The sequence below is a fragment of the Microtus ochrogaster genome, chromosome 10, assembly GCF_000317375.1.
Source record: "Microtus ochrogaster isolate Prairie Vole_2 chromosome 10, MicOch1.0, whole genome shotgun sequence".
NCBI classification, from domain to species: Eukaryota; Metazoa; Chordata; class Mammalia; order Rodentia; family Cricetidae; genus Microtus; species Microtus ochrogaster.
Genome location: NC_022016.1, coordinates 72,147,498 through 72,169,329, shown reverse-complemented (window position 1 = coordinate 72,169,329; position 21,832 = coordinate 72,147,498). Strand labels below are relative to the sequence as shown.

Genomic DNA, 21,832 nt, shown 5'->3' with positions numbered 1-21,832 from the left:
TATCTATCATCTATCTATCATCTATCTATCTATCTATCTATCTATCTATCTATCTATCTATCTATCTATCTATCTATCTATCTATCTATCTATCCTTAGTTTGCTTTCTATTACATAAAATGATTGCATCTGTAATAAAGACCATAATCAAAATCATCCTGGCTTACAATTCCACATTAGTCCATAGGAAAGGAAGTCAGGGCAGGAATCTGGAGGCAGGAACTGAAGCAGAGTCTATGGAAGGATACTACTTACTGGCTTGCTTGTCACTGCTTATTCAGAGAGCATTCTTATACCGCCCAGGAACACCTTCCCTGGGTGGTACACCCAATGTAGGCTGGGCCCTCCCCCATCCATTATTCATCAAGAAAACACCCTACAGACCTGCCTCCAGGCCAATCTGATGGAGGCATCCTCCCAGTTGAGGTCTCTCTTCCTGGGCCAGGCATAGTGACACACACCTTTAGTCTCAGCACTTGGGGGCAGAGTCTGGTGGTTCTCTGAGTCTGAGGACAGTCTAGTCTACATAGGGACTTGCAGGACAGCCAGGGCTACATAGTGAGCCCTGTGTCAAAAGTTACTTATTTAGTTATTCACTTAATAACTTTTAAAAATAAGAAGTTCCCTCTTCCTAGGTGACCCCAGCTTATGTCAAGTTGACAACAAAACAAAACAAAAACTAATACTAATTAGCCCACCATATCAGTGAGCTCTGGGTTTGATTGAGATAAACCCAGCCTCAAAGATAGACCCATGAAGACTCCCTAAATTTCTTGGCATCAACTTTGGGCCTTTATACACATAAACATACACACACACACGACAAAAGCATTTATCGCCATAAGAACATGCACCCTCTTGGTGTTGTAAGCTCATAATATTGTGTTATTAACTAGAGGAGGAGTGTTGGATAAGAGACCTCATAACAGAGATTTCATGTTTATTGATTAGCAACTCTCCCTTCCCCCATCTTTCCACATCTGGCATCTGTTAGGATCCCCTTTAATCCAATGGGTTGCACTACTTTAGATACCTCACGTAAGGAAAAGCACGAAGCCCTTGTCCTTCTGAGACTCATTTCCTACGTGTGGTATAATGTCCTCAGGGGCCATCCATTGTCATAAGTTGCAGGATCTCTGTCCTCTTTCAGGAATTTTAATGGTTAAGTAAGGTTTATGGAAGGAAAATGTTTTTATTGGATTCTGATTTTTTTTCTAGCCTGGGAGGGGAATCTGAGATTATATCTTTATTTTTCTGGTTATCATTTTCATCTGGCTTCATCACCCTGATAAACTGGGAGTAGTACTGAAGTTTAGACCTTATCTGTTCGGATCCCCATATTCCTCGGGGGTACCTGTGTGGTTGGTATTAACTCTTGGCTTTCCTAGTTCTTACTTGAGTAAATGAGATACGGGTGACGGCTGTGTCCATTTCCAAGGCCATGGTAGGGGCACTGACTGAACCAGTATGTGCCACGGCTCTCCAGTAAGCTACCAGACATCTTCTGTGGAACCACAGTGTTCCACTTGTCCTGGACTTCACCACCTGAGAATCATCCAAGACCCTTGCTTAAAGCACAGATTTCTGATTTCACAAAAATCCAGACTCAGAATGAAAGGAAATGGGGCCTAGGAGTCTACACTTAATCCACACAGTCAGGTGTGGGGCCATGAACCCCAGAGTTAAGAATTCAAGAGCTTCAAGCAAGTCTAGTTTGACTTGACCAAAGTCAAAGACATCCTGTGGAACCTGGGTGGGCGGAACAGGTCTAGAACATTGGCAGGGTGTTCTACAGATCAGGACACCTGTCTAGACCACACTGGTCCTCCACACCAACTCCAAACCTACTGTGTTCTTCCCACTGAGCCTCTGTACCCTTTACATCCATCTCCTGGGATCTGTGTCCTTGCTTCCAATATTGGTTTCTGTTCCTGCATTCGGATGCAGGTTTAAGCTTCTCAACCTGACCCAGCTTGTTGTCCTTGGTGTCCCAGCGGGCTCTATGTGGCTACCTGTTTGTAGCATCTCTCACGACTTCTGTTAAGGTCCGTCTCATCAGCTCTGTGGCATTGCAGAGCTGATATAGATTTGTCATCTGCTGGTCCTTGCCTCGCCCCTGCTAGCCTTATAAGGACAGGACTTCAGCTAATCAGATTCACATCCAGCCCACGGAGTTTGAACTCAAGATGGCTATATTGCCAGCATGTGATGTGCCGGGATGGTACACAGCAGGTGCCTACTCAGTTTCTCTCTCAGAGAACAGGATGCTTAAGTCTGACTCAGTGACTGGGGATAGTGGCAATGCTGCAGGCTTCAGGGCCAGACAGCGATCCCCGTGAATCTCAGCTTCCGGGCCTGCAGTCGCATGGCCTTAGGTGAGCTAATTAACCTTTATGAGCCATAAGTATCTCAACTATACATAGAACTGTAGGCTGGGTGTCTGAAGGCTCGCTAGCTCTCGATTCTATGAGTCTCTGAGTCCCGTCCCTTCCCTTACTGTCTGGTACTCTACTCTTTGAGGTCCTCAGAAGCCAAAGCCACTGCAGTCAAGTCTCACAGCTCAAACCAAGCTCGAATTCCCTTCTCCCGCGCTTCATGGCACCGTATCTGCAGGTCCTTCAAGAGCACGGTCACTCCCCAGCCCTTTCGAGTCCTACTCATCAGGCAATGACGTCGTTAATCCCACAGCACTCTGTCATTCACGGAAGCAATCACTCTGGCTTCTGGCTGTGGATTCTTTTCATCCACTTTTGTTTATCACTGTTGAAGCATTTTTTAATCAAAACAATTAAATATGCTAAATCTTCCTCAATTAGTTGTGCATTAAAAATGAGAAGTGCTTCGGTGGAAATGGCAGAAGAAGCCCTCTACTTGGTGCTAAGTGGGTTGCTCAGAGTGTCTCCTGCTCCAGGCACTCCATCCAGCTCCAGAGGTGTACAGAAACCGACAGTCAGAGTGTCACAGAGCACTTCAGCTCTTACAGACTTAAGGGGGAGCAATCTGTGCCTTCCATAAACGAGAAGCTGAGGTTAGTGGGATGGGGTCCTTGGCAGAGTTCACGGAGGGTGACCTGGGATTGAAGTTGTAAACCTTTTCTTCCATCCCCTCCCCACACGGTCATGATGTTCACTTTTTTTCTTTCAATTACCAACCATTTGTTCTGGGAAAAAAAAAAAAAGACTGAGCTCCTGCATAAAAAAAAACAGTGACAAATGAGAGAGAGGGGCATTGTGCTCCTAAAATACTTCCTGAAGTAAAGTGTTTGAACAGGAGCTTGGGTGGGGTTCAGACAGGGTGAAGTGGGAGGGAAGAGGGCCCTTATAGTGAGGGATATCCTGTGTGAAGAGGGGTGAAGACCAGGCTTGGAGGGAGGTGCATGCTCTGGAACCAATGCTCCAAGGAGACTCCGAAGAGAATGACAAAGAGGAAAAAAACAGATTGCGAGTCTAGAGCAACTCGTATGGGCAGCGCCGGGGCTGCCTCGTTTCTACAGGCATTTGGATGGCCGCCCAGGAGAGAAAAGTGAAGACGCCTCTAAAGCCAGAGGAAGGTCTCCCCAGCCTGAGCCGGCTGCGCCATGCACTTGTCATTTCGATCACTCCAAGGCTGAGGACTTGGTTTCTGTCTTCCTACTGTAGGTGTGACCGCGAAAGACATTGGGTATTGCATTGGAGGTTCCTTGGGCCTGGAGTTTGGGGACCATTTCACCGTTGATGGAGGGTTATCAGGACAAACCTGTGAGAAATCTGGAGCTGCTAATACTGGCAAGTATTTATCAGTGGGTCTCCCCTAAAGAGAAGCCAGTCTTTTCTTGGGACACTCAATCCATGTAAACGATTGTCTTTCCCAGCTGATTCCATTTCTCTCACACTGCAGATGCTAAGTAGCCCCAAACCATGGCCAGTGTATAATGTCTGCTTTGGGTCCACCTGCTTGCACTAAAGCTATCTCAAAAATACTCAATAGTCTAAGAATCCTTCCCAGATTTCAAGGGTTCGACAAAGACCCCAACAAGGAATGGGGTGAAAAGGGATACTTAGGTAGGACCTGTTCTCATTTCACCAGGGAATGGTGCAGAGGGAGTAGGCAAAGTCCTCATGAGAAGAGATTATGACTCCCAAGTCCAGGTTCAAGAAACGATGAGTAGTGAGAGGATGCGAATGGATAGTCAACATCTCTTGAACACATCAGTGTGGGTGATTTTTACATTCACTCACTCAACTGTCAAATACAAATCAAAATCTTTTCTGGTGCAGGACAGAGAACCTAAGAAGCATGAAATCAGTGCATGATGAGGCAGGCAAAGTGCATACCAAATGGGCTTAAGTTATAACCCCCCCCCCCCGCTTAGGTTATTTACGCCTTGGGTATTAAACCAAATAGCTCCATTTCTGATAACCTCTCGACCTCTCTCCTTGACCTAGCAAATGCTTTGTCACCAACTCCTTTTCCTTCCTGACTAGCCTGTCCGGCTGCTTGCTTCTCAGTGTCTTCACTGAGTGCGACAGTGACATCTGCCATAGCCTCTGCAATGTTTGGTAGGGAGAAAGAGCAAGAACAAAGCAGAGGAGAGAGTGAGGAAGGGGGGGAAGAAGGAGAGTTGGAGAGATGGTGGGGAGAGAATTCAAGAACAAACAGGCACTGGATAAACCCCTGACCCACCGAGCTTTCCAGTCTGATAAGTCCACATTGGGTTGGGTTGGCTTGGCTTCTCCAGGTCTGCTCCACTCAGAGGATGCAGTTTCTGTCTACCCCATCCTGCTGGCTATTGGATCCCGTAGAAGAATGGGTCTAGTTCTAAGGAGAGCTGATGAACACTACTAAAAAATCTCATCAGTAGAACTTAACCAGCAGTCCTCTGGTTTGGGAGAGAAAAGCTAACTCTGCCTTCCTCTTGACAGATAAAAAGAATAAGAACTCGGCAGTAGAGGACATCATTTCGCGGGTGCGAGGTGGCAGTTCTGACTCGGGCAGTGTCTTGACAGAAGATAGGAGTATCATCATGTACCGGTCCTGGGGGAGATCATTAAAGTATAACCCTGTTGTTATCGATTTTGAGGTAAGTCTTTTCGCAGTTGAAGAAACCCTACGTCTATAAGGAATGAAAGTGAAGCCAACCAGATCATTTCATATTTCTTATTATGAGCCTATCAAAGAACAAGATTAAATGTAACGGCACACTGAACTGGTGCCCTTGCCCAAACCTGCCTGGAGGGAAGATGTGGCATTAGATCAGACCCACAGGACAGTTGAGGTGAGAAACTTACTGTCTGTTTGGGGTCCAGGTGACCAAGGCAATCCCAGAAGCTCTGCAGGGCTGGACACGAGACCCCAACTTGCATTATTGCACAAACTAATTTAAAAATTACATCTGGTACATTAGGAGGCTATAAAGGTTACTAAAAAACTGTCCTTTATATGAGTAGCAAGACAGTTTACATGATAAGTAGCACTATAACAGAATGATTGGATGTGGCTTTAAACAGAAGGTTTCAAGTTGTAGCATTCCTTCTACCATGACAAATATGAAAAAAAAATGACTTTTTATAAGTAGGTCAGTATGACAAAAGTATTTGGTAGCTAGTCATGTTTAATTCCTATTGTGCTCATGGTCAACCGAATGCAAACGAACAACCAATTCTCCCAGTTGCTCCCTCAAAGGAAGAGCGCGTGGTGGCTTCTATCACAGATTCTATGGCGATGCAAGACTGGTTCTTGCTACTTCAGTACATGGAGAGTTGAATCCATACATCCACCATGAAAACTCGATGAAGCTTAGCTTTATATTCCTTTAACTACCCATGAGTCCTTTCTCATCACCGAGTATTATCTTCTCTTGGTTGCCTGAGGGTTTGACCTGCAACCACAGCTGTTTACATGTACATGGATCTACATCAATGGCCGGGATCTGTATATGAGGGGAGCAGGCTTTGGGGAGGCGTCGCCTCTCTTACTACTGTGATTGCACATGCATCCATCTCCCTGTAAATTTCTAACAGCTGAATGATAGTCCGTTCTTCAGAATGCCATGTTTTCATTAAAAGAGCAGTCAACAAATATTGAACAGATTAGGAATCAGGTCCAGAAAAAAACTAAATGACTTGCTTAAGCCACTAAATGAGTTGCCAGATAGTGCCTATGTGGCAGGCTCATGGACTGTGTGTTCAGTTCTCATTCGCCTCTGCCTTAGCACCTTCTTTAAAACACTGATTCTTAGTTGGACAGTGGGGGGGGCATGCCTTGAATGTGAGTGCTCAGGAGGCAGAGGCAGGTGGATCTCTGTGAGTTCAAAGCTAGCCTGATCTACAGAGCTAGTTCCAGGACAGTCAAGGCTAGACAAAGAAACCTTGTCTAGGAGGAAAAAAAAAAAGATTACTGATTCTTAACCATGATGTAGGGTGCTTTTGTTGCCCAGGGGAAAAATGGCCATGTGCCAGGTCCGTACTAGGCAATGTGACAAGGACTTAAAGAAAGAAACCAGGAATCCTGCTAAACAACCTACAGGGGACACACAAGCCCCTCAGCTAAGAGTCCTCCGGCCTGACATGCCAACAAAGTTTAAAAAAACAACTGGCTTTGTTCTTCTCCTTACAAACTGGCTTCCACTAGCTGTCAAGACGGCCCTTCCAAAACAGTTCTGAGTTCAAACTTCTAAGAAAAGTATTATCGTTGTCCCAATTCTTATCTCCCTATCTGTGCCCATTTTCCGCATGTAGTATTTAAACACAGAGATATTATGTCTACAGACACTTCTAAGACATCACGACAGTTAACCCTAAAACCATTTTAACATCCATTCTCTGGGAAGAAGGAAGGTCAGATGGATTAACCTTGATTTCGTTTCTTCTCCAATAAGGGACCACTTTCATGTGCCTGTCATTCACAGAGGGGCTGAAAACTGCTATCATCAAGGTATTAGTGGATTTGGGCAAAAACTGTAAAATTGATGTCAGGGGAATGTGGTGTGTGTGTGTGTGTGTGTGTGTGTGTGTGTGTGTGGTGTGGTGTGTGGTGTAAGCTTTCACAGTCAAGATGTGGACTTGGTTTTACCTTGAGCAGAAGTTCCAAGGGGAGAGCAGGGCCCAATTTGACGATTGAGACTCTCTTTGGAGAGAGGCACTCAGGGTTCGGATCATGGCTCATCCCCGCTTCCAGGTGTCACCTTGGTCTATTCCTTCTCTGTTAGCCCACTGTGAATTACATAACAAAGAATGCTAGATTATAAAGTTGAAGAAGGGGCTACTCAGGAAATCTTAGATGAGAAAACGGATCCCCAGAACTAATGGACTAGCATAAAAGCTTGTAGCAAGCAAATGACAGCCATGTCCTATTAACTCTTTAATATCCATCACGGCTTGACAACTTTCACTACTCCCTGAGACATGTATGTCAGCACACTAAATCACAGACAGGTTTTAGAGTAGTGAAATAAAGCCAGTTTTATGCTTTAAAAAGAGGGTGGAGAGGGAGACAGAGAGGAGATAGATTGATAGACAGACAGGTAGATTAGATAGATAGATTAGATAGATAGATGATAGGTAGATAGATGATAGATAGATTAGATAGATAGATATATGATAGATAGATAGATAGATAGATAGATAGATAGATAGATAGATAATGATGGATGGAATGGATGGATAGATGATATGGATGACAGATAAATGGATGGACAGATGACGCATGGATGGATAGATAGATGATGAATGGATGGATAATGGATGGATGGATGGATAGATCACAGATTAAGCAAACCAGTTAGGAATTATTAGAAACCCAAAGTAGAAATGGTATCAGCAGTAACTATTTATTCATAGCTGGTACTTAGACTGAGTGAATTCTTGGGTCATATTGTATTATTCTGTATTATATACATTGTGTTAAGTATGCATTAGCTTATGTTATGTTGCTTCATTGCTTGTCTCTCTGACTCTGCTTATCTATAAATTGGATAAGATCATTGCTAGTACATTTTAAGCTCTGAAATTCTAGTATCCTTTCTTCTTTATCCCTCTCTCTTCCTAAAAAAAAAACACCAACCTTCCCCAAGAACATTTCCTGAGGGTCATGATAAGAGGGGAGGGACTTGAGTCTGCTTCAAGGTTAAGGGGAAGTTGTCCGGTGGGGCTTTCCAGGTAACTGGAACCAAAAGTTTTCTTTAATCAGGACCCTGGGCAGCCCTTTTCATACTCACATCCTCACAACGGGTCCAGTTCCCTGATCTCCCAGTTAGTGATTATCTTTTGGCTGGGGCTCCAGCCAACCTTTGCTTCCCCTGTCTGTAGGTCCCTGCAATGGCCTCTGACCACTTACTGAGGTCTGTTTGCCATGAGTCATTCTGCCAACATTTCCAGGAACCCATCAAAGTTCTGTGAAGTGCCTGTCCTTGACTTCTGACTGACCAGGGCAGCTCTATCTGACCTGGGCAAATTGCTTCTCCTGTTGGGGCCTCAGGTTGCTCCCTGGTAAAACTAGAGCCCTGGAGAAAACTTTCATTGTAGACCTTCTTCAAATACATAGCATTGCAAGGGCAGTGCTAAGGACAACCAGAGGCAATGCAGTTGGAAGAACAGAATACACTCCCTGCCCGCTGTTGTGTGGGGGCCGCACTCATCCTTGAAAATGTATTAGAGGTCAAAGGTCAACGGCAAGTGTCTTCCTCGGTTGCTCTTACCTTACTTTTTGAGAAAGGATCACAAGACTTGCCTCTTGGTGATGACTGGCAGTGAGTCCCCAGGCTAATCTTGTCTCTGCCTCCCGGTGCTGAAGTTACATACAGGAGTTGACTGCTGTGCCTAGATCTTTAAGGTGTTAGGGATTCTAACTCAGGTCTGCAAGCTCACACAGCAAACACCTCACGCGCTTGTCCCTAGCATGGTCTGCTTTTTTGCTAATGCCATTTCTAATAAGACTGGTATGTTGCTGTATGTTAGTCTCTCTCTTACACTGTTTTCTTACTCTTGCTCCTACATTGTGTCCTGAGGATTCTGGAGAGCAGGCAACGTCCCTAGGCTTAGAAGGAAAACTGAACCTCTCAGCCATACAGCTAGGCAGCAAGCAGCACTGACCTCACTCCTCTAGGTGACAAAACCGTGTCACATGTCATCTCCCTGGGTCCTCACAGGAAAACCAGAAGGCAAGGTGATAATTCCCATTTCTTTTTCAGATGCAGAAGGGAGGTACGGTGGGTCACATGACAAAGACCCCATAGCAGGAAGCAGGAGAATGATGTCCTCTTTCTACTGGTCCTATCGCTTCTCAGCCCAAGACAGTTTTGCACTTAGGGCATTTAGTAATGGCATAAGATGGGTTTGGTTTTCAGGACAAGGGTGTTGCTGGCATCTAGCGTGCAGAGTCCAGTGATGCTGTTTAAGAGCCTGTCGCTCACAGTCCAACATGCTCCTATCAGCACATTCTTCATTCCAGTCAACAGAATGGAGACAGGGAAACGCTGGTGACCTCACTTGGAAAGGATGCTCATCCACCCACAAACCACTGGGCTTGCATCACTAAGGGATCTGCTTCCAAAGGCAACAAAAGTCCCTGTATCAATGCCTGTGTTAAAGGGGGACAGACAGAACCATTAGAAAACACACGGCTACGTAGAAACCAACCCATTACATGGTTTTGTCTTCCTCAAGTTCTGGAAGCAAGAAGTGATTTGGCTAAGGTGGCTGCTGGGTGCTCTTCTTACTCTGACGTATAGAGAGCATCAGTTTTGGCACTATTTGGATCCATGTTCAGAATGGTTCTTGCACTTACTGCTCATGTGATAGTGAGCTGGTCACACGCACACTCTGAGCCCCCAGTTCCTCATCTTTGAGATGACATGCTTAGTGCCATTCCAGAGAATGGCGGTGAGGATCTGCCTCTGCAGCAGGCTTTCTAGAAGCCTCGCAGCCAGTCCTTGAGCTCTGAGAAGGTGGGCAGAGCCAAAGGAGAATCCCTGAGTTCTTCTTGTACCTGCAGATGCAGCCCATCCATGAGCTCCTGCGGCACACAAACCTGGGGCCTCTGGAGACCAAACGGCAGAACCTGCGCCGGGCCTTGGACCAGTATCTGATGGAATTCAATGCCTGCCGCTGTGGGCCCTGCTTCAACAACGGGGAGGCCATACTCCAGGGCACGAACTGCAAGTGTCAGTGCAGCCGGGGTCGGCAAGGCGCTGCCTGTGAGAAGATGGGGCTGGAGGGTAAGACTCATGCACTCCACCCTGCCTCAGCCTGGCCTGGATCTGAGGGGCCAGTGCAGAAGGAACCTTTGGTATTTTAGCCTCTTTTCGTAGGTCCTCTCTTTGATTACCCTAAGAGTCCACAGCCAAGAGTTTTATAGCTCACGTCCTATATTTAATCCTTCTTCCATTTTCTCCCTGCTATCAAGGTTTGCTGTCCAGGTTTGCTGGTAGAGACACAAGGCATAGGGCCTCTGGAGCCTCTGGGCAGGATATTCCCCACGGCTCTTATCACTTCTAGTGGCTGGCAGCAAATCTTGGAGTTGCCTGGTCGTAGATACCTCACTCCAATCTCTGCCTCCATAGTCATATGATTGTTCTCCCTTGCCCCCTCTCTCAGCTTTTCTCTCTGTAAGAATACAGGTCATTGGGTTAGGCCCCAGCCTAATCCAGGTGGCTTTTTCTTAATGGGATTTTTCACAGCAAAGACCAAATTTTCAAATAAGGTTTTGTTCACAGGTATTGAAAGCTGGGAGTCAAATGTGTCTTTTGGAGAGATAACTTACGTAAGGAGTTACTACTAGATACAAAATTGGGGCCAATGGGGTCCTGGAGTGTATAACTTTGGCATAAATCAAATCATTAACCAGCATTATGGAAGAAATTCATCAACAGGAGTAAAACTCTCTCCTATTAGGATGAAGTCGGGGGGACCCTGGACATGAATCCCTTATATTTCATAAACCACTGGTTAAACACTTCTTTCTTGGGGTCTCAACTGGTTCTGTCTAAATCTCTTTTGAAATCTAATCTCTCTCTGTCTCTGTCTCTCTGTCTCTGTCTCTCTCTGGCTGGGGAGAGGAGCTCAGGCACAGGGCAACTGTTCTATGGTGGTTTATGCTCCAGTTTTCTTTTTCCTGAGACAGGACTTCACTAAGTTGTCCAGGTAGACCTTGAACCTGTGACCTCCCACCTCAGTTTCTTAAAAAGCAGGGATTACAGACCTATGGAGGCCTGGCAAGCTCCAATAGTATCAATGCATGTATTAGTACCTAAGTTTCCAGCTTAACAGCCATACAAAGCTGCTTTCATATGGTGCCTAGAATGAAGGCAGAGTGTACGGGTGGCAAAAGCAATGCATACATCAGTTTCATTTGGCTATCATAGAAGAACATGTACATAGAACAGAGGCAGTCTGGATGGAGAAATCACGAGGTAGTGTGTCCATAACGACACGTGGAAGCACAGAGTGGGAGGGTAGGAGCCATTGGCTGAACAGCCATATGTAGACAATAAACAAAGCATGCAGGCCTTTGACTCAGCATGACACATCTGTCCCAGAGTAAAGGGTTCTGTTCACAGAAGTAACGAGCTAGAATTGTGAGTCTTCTGATGTGCCAGGAGCTCCGCTCATTTCCACGTAGTTCATCAGATGTTGCTGAAGCGAAGTGGGGACACTATGATATAAGAGGAAATGTGGGGAAGACTGGAGATTGTTGGCACAGAGAAGACTCAGAAAGGACAGGGCTCCTAGGAACTATCATGCAGGAAGGGATGAGATGTGTTCTGCATGGCCATTGAAATCAAAGCTCAGGACTAGTGCAGCAGAGGGATGCTGGCAATGCGGGAGGACTTCCTTCCAGATCCACCGTGGCACATATGGAGGGAAGGGTATGACCGTCCAGGAAGTCATGGATGAGATGGTAAGGTTGCCTCTTGGAGGCCTCCACCTAAGAGTCTCTGAGCTTCTGACTTAGGCGAGGAAAGGACAACATGAGGAAGAGATGCTAGTCAGAAGCTGGAAATAATCCAACTCCCCTTGGCTGGGAAGAACCCCAAACAGCAATTTCCTTACTAGTCAGAGGTAACAGCCTAGATGATCTTGTCTTGAGATGAGATAAATGGCGGGCTATCATTCCTGCGTTTGGAGAGAATCTCCAGGAGGAAGCACAGCTCCAAGGTCAAACATACCTTTGAATTAAGTGTTAGTGATATTCATGTAAGCACATGCTATAAAATGAAATTATATCAGTATAGTCCTCACGTGCCATGCTGAAGATTAAAACAGCTGATTCCATGTCAGCAAGCAGAAGGAAGAGGCTGTTGCATTCCAGATGCTGTGGACAGAGCATACTTGGGGTGGCCCCTTCTCTGCTCAAGAACAGTTTAGATCTCAAACTTCTGCCTCTTCTCCAGACCAGGAGATTGAGGGAAAGCCCAAATTTGAGAAATGTGGGTACAGAGAATAAAAACTACCACCATTAACTACCAGCTTCAAGGTTCTTGCACTGTTTCCTCCTGCGAGTCGGAGAAAGCCACTGCCTAACTATTTGGGAATTAGTGAATTAGTGGGGGGGGGGGAGAGAAAGATACTCCAACCTGAGACAACCCAGCTCCAGAGTGCAGGGACCCTTCTGATTTCACCAGCAGGGTATGCGCTAGGTTGCAGCCCCTTCAGTCAGACAACTTTCTCAAAGGGACCAAGGGCCACTTGACAGACATAATGACCCTTCATTCCAAGCCAGCATCATAGCGGCACATCCTGTGTGTGAGCCTAATTGTCCCCACAAGAGCCTTCGGAGATAAATGCTCTTGTTAGTATCATTTACTGAAGGAGCCTGGGCCAGGAGGAAGGTTGGATAACTTGCTGAAGGTCATGTGACTGGAGAAGGTAGGAATAGAGAGCTGGACCATGGGAGGCTAATGCCAGGACCCACGGTCTTGACTTAATGTTTACTATTGAGTCCGTCTCATGTCATAGTGTTCCCAAAGTTTTGAATGAGAATAGAGACATCTCAGTCACAATCACTTAAGGGAGTGGGGAGCAAGCGTGGGCTAACCAGTTGTGGATTTCAGTCAGGCCTGACTTCAAGACACGCTTGTGATTCTGTCTTGGCCGTTCTAATTATTCCTTTTCTAGGGCCTGGTCCACACAGCAGAGAGATAAAGGGAAGACGGGTCACTTAGACACATCTCTCGCAGGGCAAAGGTCAGACAGTTCTGCTGAACCACGCTGTGGGCTGTGATCTGGGTGAGGGTAGAGGACGGGGGGTTATAGCCACGGTCTCAATCTTTCTGCATTCATTCCTCTTCCATTCAGCTAGCTGTCAGCATTGCCGCGAGCTTCAGTACCCCTCCAAGCAGGGTGTGGACATCTGGTGGCCTCATGGCCATCTCACTCAACTTTCAGACTGACAGAGCTTAAGCTGGCAAGGAAAACTAAGGCAGAGAAATCTGTCAGCATTCACAGAAACCCATTAGAGTCCCTGGGAGTATTCCCAGCAAACCTTTGCCATCAGGGTCAGCATCACAGAGGTTGGAGAAACAAGACCGTGAATCCTGCTGTGGCTGCCCCATCAGGGAGTATAATTACATTGCTGCAAGGGACTTGGAGATAATCTCATCCAATGATGATCCCAGTGAGATCTGAGGAGCCATGGGAGGCTAGGGCTTGCCCCAGGGGAGGAGGGTGAGCCCAATAGTCACCCTCGCTTCAACAGAATTGCTCTGCTTTCATCTGAATTAGATGTGGGGTTCATGGAAGATTTAATTTAGGAAAAAGAAGTACTGATAGAAAATGATGAGCAACTCTCATTAGTTTAGTCTGTACTTCTTGTAGAGTCAAAACCTTAGCCTTCCTGAGGGAGAGGGACTTGCAGGGACGTAGCCAGTGGAGCCAGCAACCCTGGGCGCTTGGTTTCTAGATTCCACACTCACTGCAAGCATTTGGAAGTTTCGTACAGGCAATCTGTCATATCCCAGGACCCATTGCCAGACTCCAATGGGTTTGCTTCGAAACTCACATACAGAGCCTCAACAATCTGCTCCAGAGACCTCTAGCTATCTCTCTGCCTTGGAGCTGCAGAGTGGCCATAGTTCTAGTTCCTTACACCCTCCAGTGACTTGGCCTCATGTCCCCAGAGAAGCATGCTTCCCGCCTTGCCCTGCCATCCGTCTTTCATGCAACCGTGGATTCCAATTTCATGAGATGGGCTCCCAAGTGGCCTCTCCTCACTCTGTCCAGAGTTTCAAATGAACCGCGAGGCAGCAAGCACAGAGGTCTTGCTTGGCTACCCAGGGCATTTCCCCAAGGAGGGACTGCAGAGCATTCTGGAGCTATCAGGTGACCTCCTGCCCGACACCCTCAGCCAGCTGCTCCTCCTGCCCTAACCTCTTCCTCCTCTGGCACATTTTCCTGCAGGAGTCAAAGCAGATGGCCGCTGGAGCTGCTGGAGCTCCTGGTCAGAATGCAGAGCGGGTACCCAGGAAAGGAGGAGACAGTGCAACAACCCTGCACCCCAGAATGGAGGCGCCCCATGCCCAGGGAAGAGCACACAGACCCGGGCCTGCTGAGTATCTCTGGATGTAGCCTGGGAAGACAGCGAATTGCTGTTCCAAGGGAATGCAAGCCAACAAAGACCATCTTCTTCATACACTCATACATCTTTTTCTCATATGAACCTCATGATTCTCAGCCTCTACCAATGAACTGGTTTCAAAGCTGCCTCTCTGTTTCAGGGGGGTTGTCACCCCCATACTTCTCAGAGCCACCTTTCTATCTTACTAGATAAGCCAGCTGTGGTTTAGACACATCAGAAATTGTCACTCTTGTTTCTGGGGGGGGGGGGCATAAGCTGCAAGATCAAGGTCCCATCAGGTCTAGGGTCTCAGGAGGCTGTGCTCCACTTTATATATGCCCCTTTGTTGTGTGCTCACATGGTGGAGGGCTAGGGAGTCTCTGGGACCTCCCTAAAGGGCTTTACTAGTCCTGGTCATGAGAACTTTGCCTTCATGACTCAGTCACCCCTCAAAGTTCAGCCTCCTCATGCCACACCAGGTAGAGAATTTCCAGGAGGGATTTAGAGAGACTCCAACATCATTCAGACCCCATCACCTCTCCCCTGACCCTCTAATCTGTCTTCTCCCCAGAAGCAATCCTATCCAGAGGCAGAAACTGGGCTGGTTTCATTTGGCACAGTATCTTCCGATGCTAAGGCTGTGCACTGCAGATCACAGGGGTCCAGTCAGCAGCAGTCACTGGGATGAGTGAGCAGACCAGTTTACAGTGAGGTCTGCACTGGGCAACCTCCCAGAGCTGCAGGGGGACTTGGAAGGGTCATTCTGTAAAGTCCCTGCCCTTCCGGAGAAGAACCCATCCCACCAGCCAGCTCGCAGTTCCCATGCACCTGAAACCCTTTGCCAGCTGCATTAGTTCAGGTTTCTACTGCTGTGGTGAAACACCGTGGGCAATAGCAACTTGGGGAAAAAGGGATGATTTCATCTTACATGTCCCACTCACAATCCATCACGAAGGCAAGTTAGGGCAGGAAGGCTGAAGCAGAGACCCATGGAGGTATGCTGCTTACTGACTTCCTCCTCATGCCTTCCTCAGCCTGTCTTCTTAAACCACCCAGGACCACCTGCCCAGGGATGGCAATACCTGCAATGAACCGCCCCTCCTCCATCAATCACTAATTTAATAAATACGCTACAGACTTTGCTCACAAGGCCAAGCTGGTGGGGGCATTTTCTCGACCGAAGTTCCCTCTTCCAAAATGTGTTAAGATGAAAGACTAGCCAAGCCAACATCCCAGGCTTAACCTTGCCTTCTCTTCAAAGTTGGTAGATTTCATAGCTATGAAGCCTTCAGAAACAGAGGACCGACTGTACCCATGAAAAACGAGGAAACCCTTGGGCTGCTGGAGATGAATGGGTAGCATCAACGTATGTAGCTCACACATGAAGGCAGGAGAACAAGCGGGAGACGGCATCTTCCCGCAGTGTGTAGCCGAGGCAGCGCGGGTTCTACTGGACCTGGAAGGACGTGTCCATGGACTATCTGCGAAGAGAATTGTGAAAAAGAAATCCGGCCTGAGACAAAGCTTGAAGGGGAGAAAGACCATGGCAGCGGGGAGTAGGGGGGCACTTGCAGGTGTGTATGTGCTGGGGGTGGAGAGTGGAAAAGACAGCAAAAATAAAATCAGGTGTAGGAGGCCATCACAGAGTTATTAGCATCATGATTGTTATTCCCATGTTGATAAAACATGTGGTTCAGAGGCTTGCCTAAATAAACTCCGTTCTTTCCCCCGAAAGAATGAAAAAAAGGCTCTGTTCTTGCTTTCCGTCATGTTGTTGTGTGCTTTTCCCCCTTTAAAATTAGCTTACATCCATAATTAGCTCACACTCACGATTTGGTGATTAGCAGCAGCTACACACTAGCGAGGGACTGGGAAGTGGAAGAGGCCGAGTGGGCAATTGACGAGGACTTTCAATCTTGCTCTAAACAGTCATTCTGAAGCTCCCAACCTTGGCTGCGCATAAGAATCACCTGGGGAATTTCATAAACCCTGATGTCCACAAGCTGCATCCCAGACCAATTAAGTCTGAACCACCGGGGGCAGGAGCCAGCCATCAGCAGTTTTCAATATTCCCTTGGCAATTCCATGTGCAGGCAAGGCTGACCACCACGGAGAGGGAAGGGTCATTATATGCCCACAAGGAATGGGGTGTGTGGTACGCAGAGGGTCAGGGGCCGGAAAACTTGATCTCTGCTATTTTATGTAGGCTTAAAAAGGCCCTCTCAAGGTTTGTTTGTGAGGTCTAGGTCCCAGGTAAGGAAACGACGTCTCATGGGTCAGAGCTGTGGGCCAGATATTTCATGCACTGCTTCAAGCACTTGCTCCCCCTGCTCCCCGGCTCTACACTATCTGCCATTGGAGGGCTCGACAGGCCAGCTTGTGATGCTCAGGGAAGGGGAGGAGATGAAGCAGGGAGGAGCCTTGTCAGGGCTCACTGTAGTAAGCCTGGGAGCAGGAGGGAAGCTTCGCAGGAAGAGACTAAAGGATCACACGTGAGGCCAGATCACCAGCTAAACACAGAACTCTTTCCCCAGCAGTTTTAGGAATTAAAATAAGCCAGGCAGTGGTGGCCCACGCCTTTAATCCTGGCACGCTACACAGAGAAACCAACCAACCAAACAAAAACCAAAACCAGATAAACAAGGGAGCTGTGACTGACCTTTTACTACATCAGCCTCTCCTTCCACTGCAGTGGTTGACTCCCTCAAAACACCTGCCTCTCCCAGTACATTTCCCCTGGGTCCTTTCAGGAGATTGATCACCCCAGGTTTTACAGGGCATGGGGTGTAAACACACAGTTTAAGGTTATACTCTTCAGCTTGACAATGTGTCTTTTGAAAAGCAAATTAACGACATAGAGGAAGGTGTTAAGAGAGAGGGGTCTTCCTTTTTTTCTCTGTGAGGAAGATCTAAAGAGTCTGCACTCTATGAAGCTCAGCTGAGCTAATAAGCCTTTAAGGGGGAGGAGAAAAAGGACTCGGAGGGACTCAGAAACGAGGGCTGCCTCGGAGAAGCTGCTTGCTTCCCAAGGAAGAGATGGGGATACCAGCTAAGAGAAAGGCATTCCACTGCCCCGAAGGCAGGCTCCACTGTTACCCTTCCACTTCAGAAACAGGCAGGCTAGGGCTGGGAATGGGGCTCAGTTAATAGAGTGCTTGCCTTAGCACTCCATGTCTTCGTTGGTGTTCTATTGCTGGGAAGAGACACTGTGACCAGGGCTACTCAGAAAAGGAAAGCAATTAATTGGGGCCTGGCTTACCATTTCAGAGAGAGATTTAGCTCATTGTTGTCACGGCAGGCAACATAGTGGCATGCAGGCAGAAGGCAGCTGAGAATTCTGCATCTGGATCTACAGGGGAACGAGAGAGAGAGAGAGAGAGAGAGAGAGAGAGAGAGAGAGAGAGAGAGAGAGTCACTGGCTCTGGCCTGGGCTTCTGAAACCACAAAGCCCACCCTCAGTGACTTAACTTCCTCAAAAAAGGCCACACCTACACCACCAGGTCACACCTACTTCAATAAGGCCACACCCACTAGATCAATCCTTTCAAAAAGTCTTTTGCACTAAGTGTTCAAATATGTGAGCCTATGGGTGCTATTGTTATTCAAATCACCAGACTATATAAACTGAGCATGCAGGCACAGGAGAAGTAGGGGCAAGCTCAAGACCAGCTAAGGGTAGGAGCAGTTACTGTCTCAAAGAAAATCTATGTTTTTTTATAATAATACAAGTTTATTGTCTTAACATTGTGAGGGCCTGAAGTTTGAAAGAGGTCACTAATATAAATAAACTTAATTGGTTACAATAGTTGTAATTACAATAGCATCATTGTAGAACCCACCAAAGTGTTGAAAAACAGAGGCATGCATAAAGAAAATGATCTTTCCAGCCCTAAAGAATGAAATTATGTTACTGGAAGAAAATGGATGCAGCAGCAAAAAATCATAATAATTAAATTCAGTCAGTCTCAAAAGCCAGATTTCTGCTATTGACAGTTCCTGGGTTGTAAGTAGATACATCACGTCATGTTTGTATGTATGACTTGAAGGTAGAAGTGAGGGGCTGGAGTTGTTAGGAGTACTTATTGCTCTTCCAGAGGATCCAAATTTGGTTCCCAGCATCCACTTTAGGAGACTCACAACCGCCCACAACTCCAGCTACAGGGGATCTGATGCCCTCTTCTGGCTTCTGTGGGCACTGTGTGCATGTGGTGAACACACACAAATAAGAAAACAAATCCAAGTGTAGACATAAAATTATCTAGGGGAACAAAGAGAACTAATGAGAGAGGAGGGGGGAAAAGGGGGGGCATATGTGGGAGGAATATGCTTAATATCCTGTGAAAATTTGAAAGAAATTTATACCCTGGCAATGCTGAAGCATGCTTGGGTAGTCCGTATATGGTGGTTCTCTTGAACTTGTCCATATTGGGTTTTGATATCCTATACATGCATGCATGAAAATGTTCTTCTATAACACAGTACCACATAATCTAATACTTTAAGAAGAAAATAGATTAATCAATACAATCATACACACACATACAAATAAAGCTGTGAGGGTTATGTTCCTCTGTAAGACTTGGGACAGTTTATTCCAGGCATTCTCCAGCTTACACTCCTTGGCTAGTGGTTCTTGCCTCCAGAAAACCTAATCTAACAACAAAAATCATACTACTAATAAAAATAAATTTTAAAAGGAAAGAGAAATAGGAAAAAAAGAAAAGAAAGTGTTAGCCTAACTTCCAGAGGTATCTGCTGCAGAGACCACTCCTGAGTGCACAGACCCACCAGTACAAGGACTTAGAGTCTAACAGAGGAGGCCTACGGGAAATGGCAATGGTCCCTGACCAGGAGGAAGCCCAGGGATCCATAAATAGAGTCTAGTCTAGGAATCAGGGACGGCAGCTGAAAGACGGTCAGGCAGCGGAGCCCTGAAAGACTGAAGGTCAGAAAAGTGGTACATGTCCCAGGAAGAGGCGCACTGAGCCCCGGCGACAGTGCAGTCACACAACTAGCAGCCCATGGGTGTTCTGCTAGCTCTGGGGTGGCGCATGTCCTTCACAAGCTGGGGATAGTGAGTGTGAGCCTCACGTGTGGTCCTGTCCTTTCTGGGAATGGCAAGGGCTGCATCTCCGAGCCTTTCCTCTCCACCTTTCCGGGATTTCTCTGCTCTATGATCATAAAGGTTGCTTTCACGGTAGGTTCTCTGATCTAAGGCCCGTAGACCACTGTACCCTCATTGTCTTCTTCAGATACCCTTAAACCCATTGCTCCAGAACCTAGTATCTCTGGTATGATGTGCAGAGTCCTCTGTGGTTAGTCTTCCTGTCTACCTACCTCTGACCACAACTCCTCTTTCCTCCCATCATTTTCTGGGGCATGACTTAGGTTCCTTTCCAAGAAAGTCAACCCAGCTATTCCTATGGTTACACAGTCCATCCGGTGTATGTCCCTGCATGACTGTCCTCCTACATGGTCCATGTCCTATCCCCATAGCCTGCCTGTCTGCCCCATCCAGCTACTTCCACGACAGACAGGGATTTCTTATGTCTTCTTGGCTCTTAGAACCCCAATGACTAAGATACACCCCTCCAGTCTCCCCTTAACCTTTGGTACCAAAGGCCAAGACTAGCAAGGCCTTCATGTTTGACTGTAGCAACTTGTAAGAAAGTGACTCAAAGCAAGACTGTGAGCAGGATTCCTGGATCCCGTGACCTTCATAAAACATCAGAGGACAGCCAAGTCCATAGCATCCCGGAGGCACAAATTGAAGAGCAAGCTTACCCCTTTCCACCTTAGTGGAAGTCTATCAAATCAAATTAAAAGTCCCTTATTCGTGGCCTTGCGATTTCCCTCTTCCCCTGGAGAGATAAAGAAAAATATGTCTCCTTCCTGTATTAACAGCTTAAAATGTGAGCTAAATCCTCCCATCCTAGCCTGTTTTTAACAAATAGACTTGGCTGTCAGGTGGTATGATACATGTCCGACAGATCTATTTATCCATTCTATTTCTTTAGAGATAACACTGAGAAGTTTTATCTGGTATTTGGCCCCCTCCCCCACTCTCATTTTCCTAACCAAGTCGTGTGGAGCCAGCATTTGATGGATGGATGGTGTTCGGGATGAAAGGGGCCAGGATCAGATCGTTTCCAGGATGTGAACAAACTGGATTATTAACAAGGGGCCATTGGGCAGGAGGTGGGGAGGAAAGCAGAGTGGATCCCAGACAATGGCCAGTGATGGATGGAGGGACACCTGGGGCTGCAAGGTGTGGACTTGAGATAACTGGTGGCCGCCGCTGGGGCGATAACGGGAGTGCCCGGGCTCTGTGCCTACTCCTGCTTCAAGGCCAATGTCAGGCCAGACACTTGACTCCTGCTGAAAATCCTCCAAGAATTCCCCTCTGCACATGGGGACATAGTTTCTTTTCTCTTTTCTCTCTATAAAATGCATCTCTATGTTCCAAGAAGCAACTGGCAGGAAAGTAAAAAGAGGCAGAAAACGGGCAGGGTGCTTTGTAGCACCGAAGCATAGGAAGCCAGTTTGGTAACCGCCTTGTGCCAAACCCTCATGGGTGATGTTTTTCCTTTGTTTCTGCCATGTTGAAAACTGCCACGCTGTGCCACCTGCATGAAGGACACTAAGGAAGAGAGGATACATAATGTGGGTAAAGAAAATGGTCTTCTGTCTGCCACAAAGACCTCCCAAAGCCATTTGGTTTGTATTCTGAGGAGTGGCAGGCCAGGGTCCTCACTCTGTGCAGGTGGGTATATCGGTGATGGCCCTGTGTCAATTCTGGGCCTGCTTCACTTGTAATGGAAGGCTATGCAGGACAGCCACATCAGCCTTGGATGGCTGTGGAGCTGTGTGTGGAGCTGTGTGGTCTCAGGGAAGTCACTCAGTCTCTCTGAGACTGTCCTGTCACCTGTCACAGGCAGACAATAAATCCGCCTCTTGCAGCTACAGAGAGGATTAAGCCTGGATTAGGTATGTGGCGTTCTTCGTCACTGATAATGATGTCTGCAAATATTCGTTATTGTGCTGTTACATTTCCCTTAATGACCCAGGGCTTGGGAGAGAAAAGCCCTCCATGTCCTGTATTAAGATGTCCCCAGGAGTTGAGCAATTTTGCATCCTTTAATTCTCACGTATTGAAGAGGGTTTTATCCTGAAACGTCTTTAAAGCAGTTGTACATGAAAACCAACAACCTGGGTTCTTGGTGATAGTTTGAGAATCCCTGAAAATGACCATGACAGTGACATATTTAAGAAAAGAGTGCTTACCAGGCCCAGGGCCTCTTCT

General features: G+C 46.9%; 1 protein-coding gene across 1 annotated transcript in view; it reads left to right on the top strand.

Annotated features, from left to right (window-relative positions):
- Positions 1 to 15,031, top strand: part of C8a (complement C8 alpha chain) — a 56,259-nt gene extending 41,228 nt beyond the window's left edge. The window contains exons 8-11 of the mRNA XM_005353495.1: positions 3,639 to 3,764; positions 4,902 to 5,059; positions 9,970 to 10,192; positions 14,373 to 15,031. Coding sequence (XP_005353552.1) covers positions 3,639 to 3,764; positions 4,902 to 5,059; positions 9,970 to 10,192; positions 14,373 to 14,524 — 659 coding nt within the window. The 3' untranslated portion in view covers positions 14,525 to 15,031. The remainder of the gene's footprint in view (positions 1 to 3,638; positions 3,765 to 4,901; positions 5,060 to 9,969; positions 10,193 to 14,372) is intronic.
- The last annotated feature ends 6,801 nt before the right edge of the window (positions 15,032 to 21,832 follow it).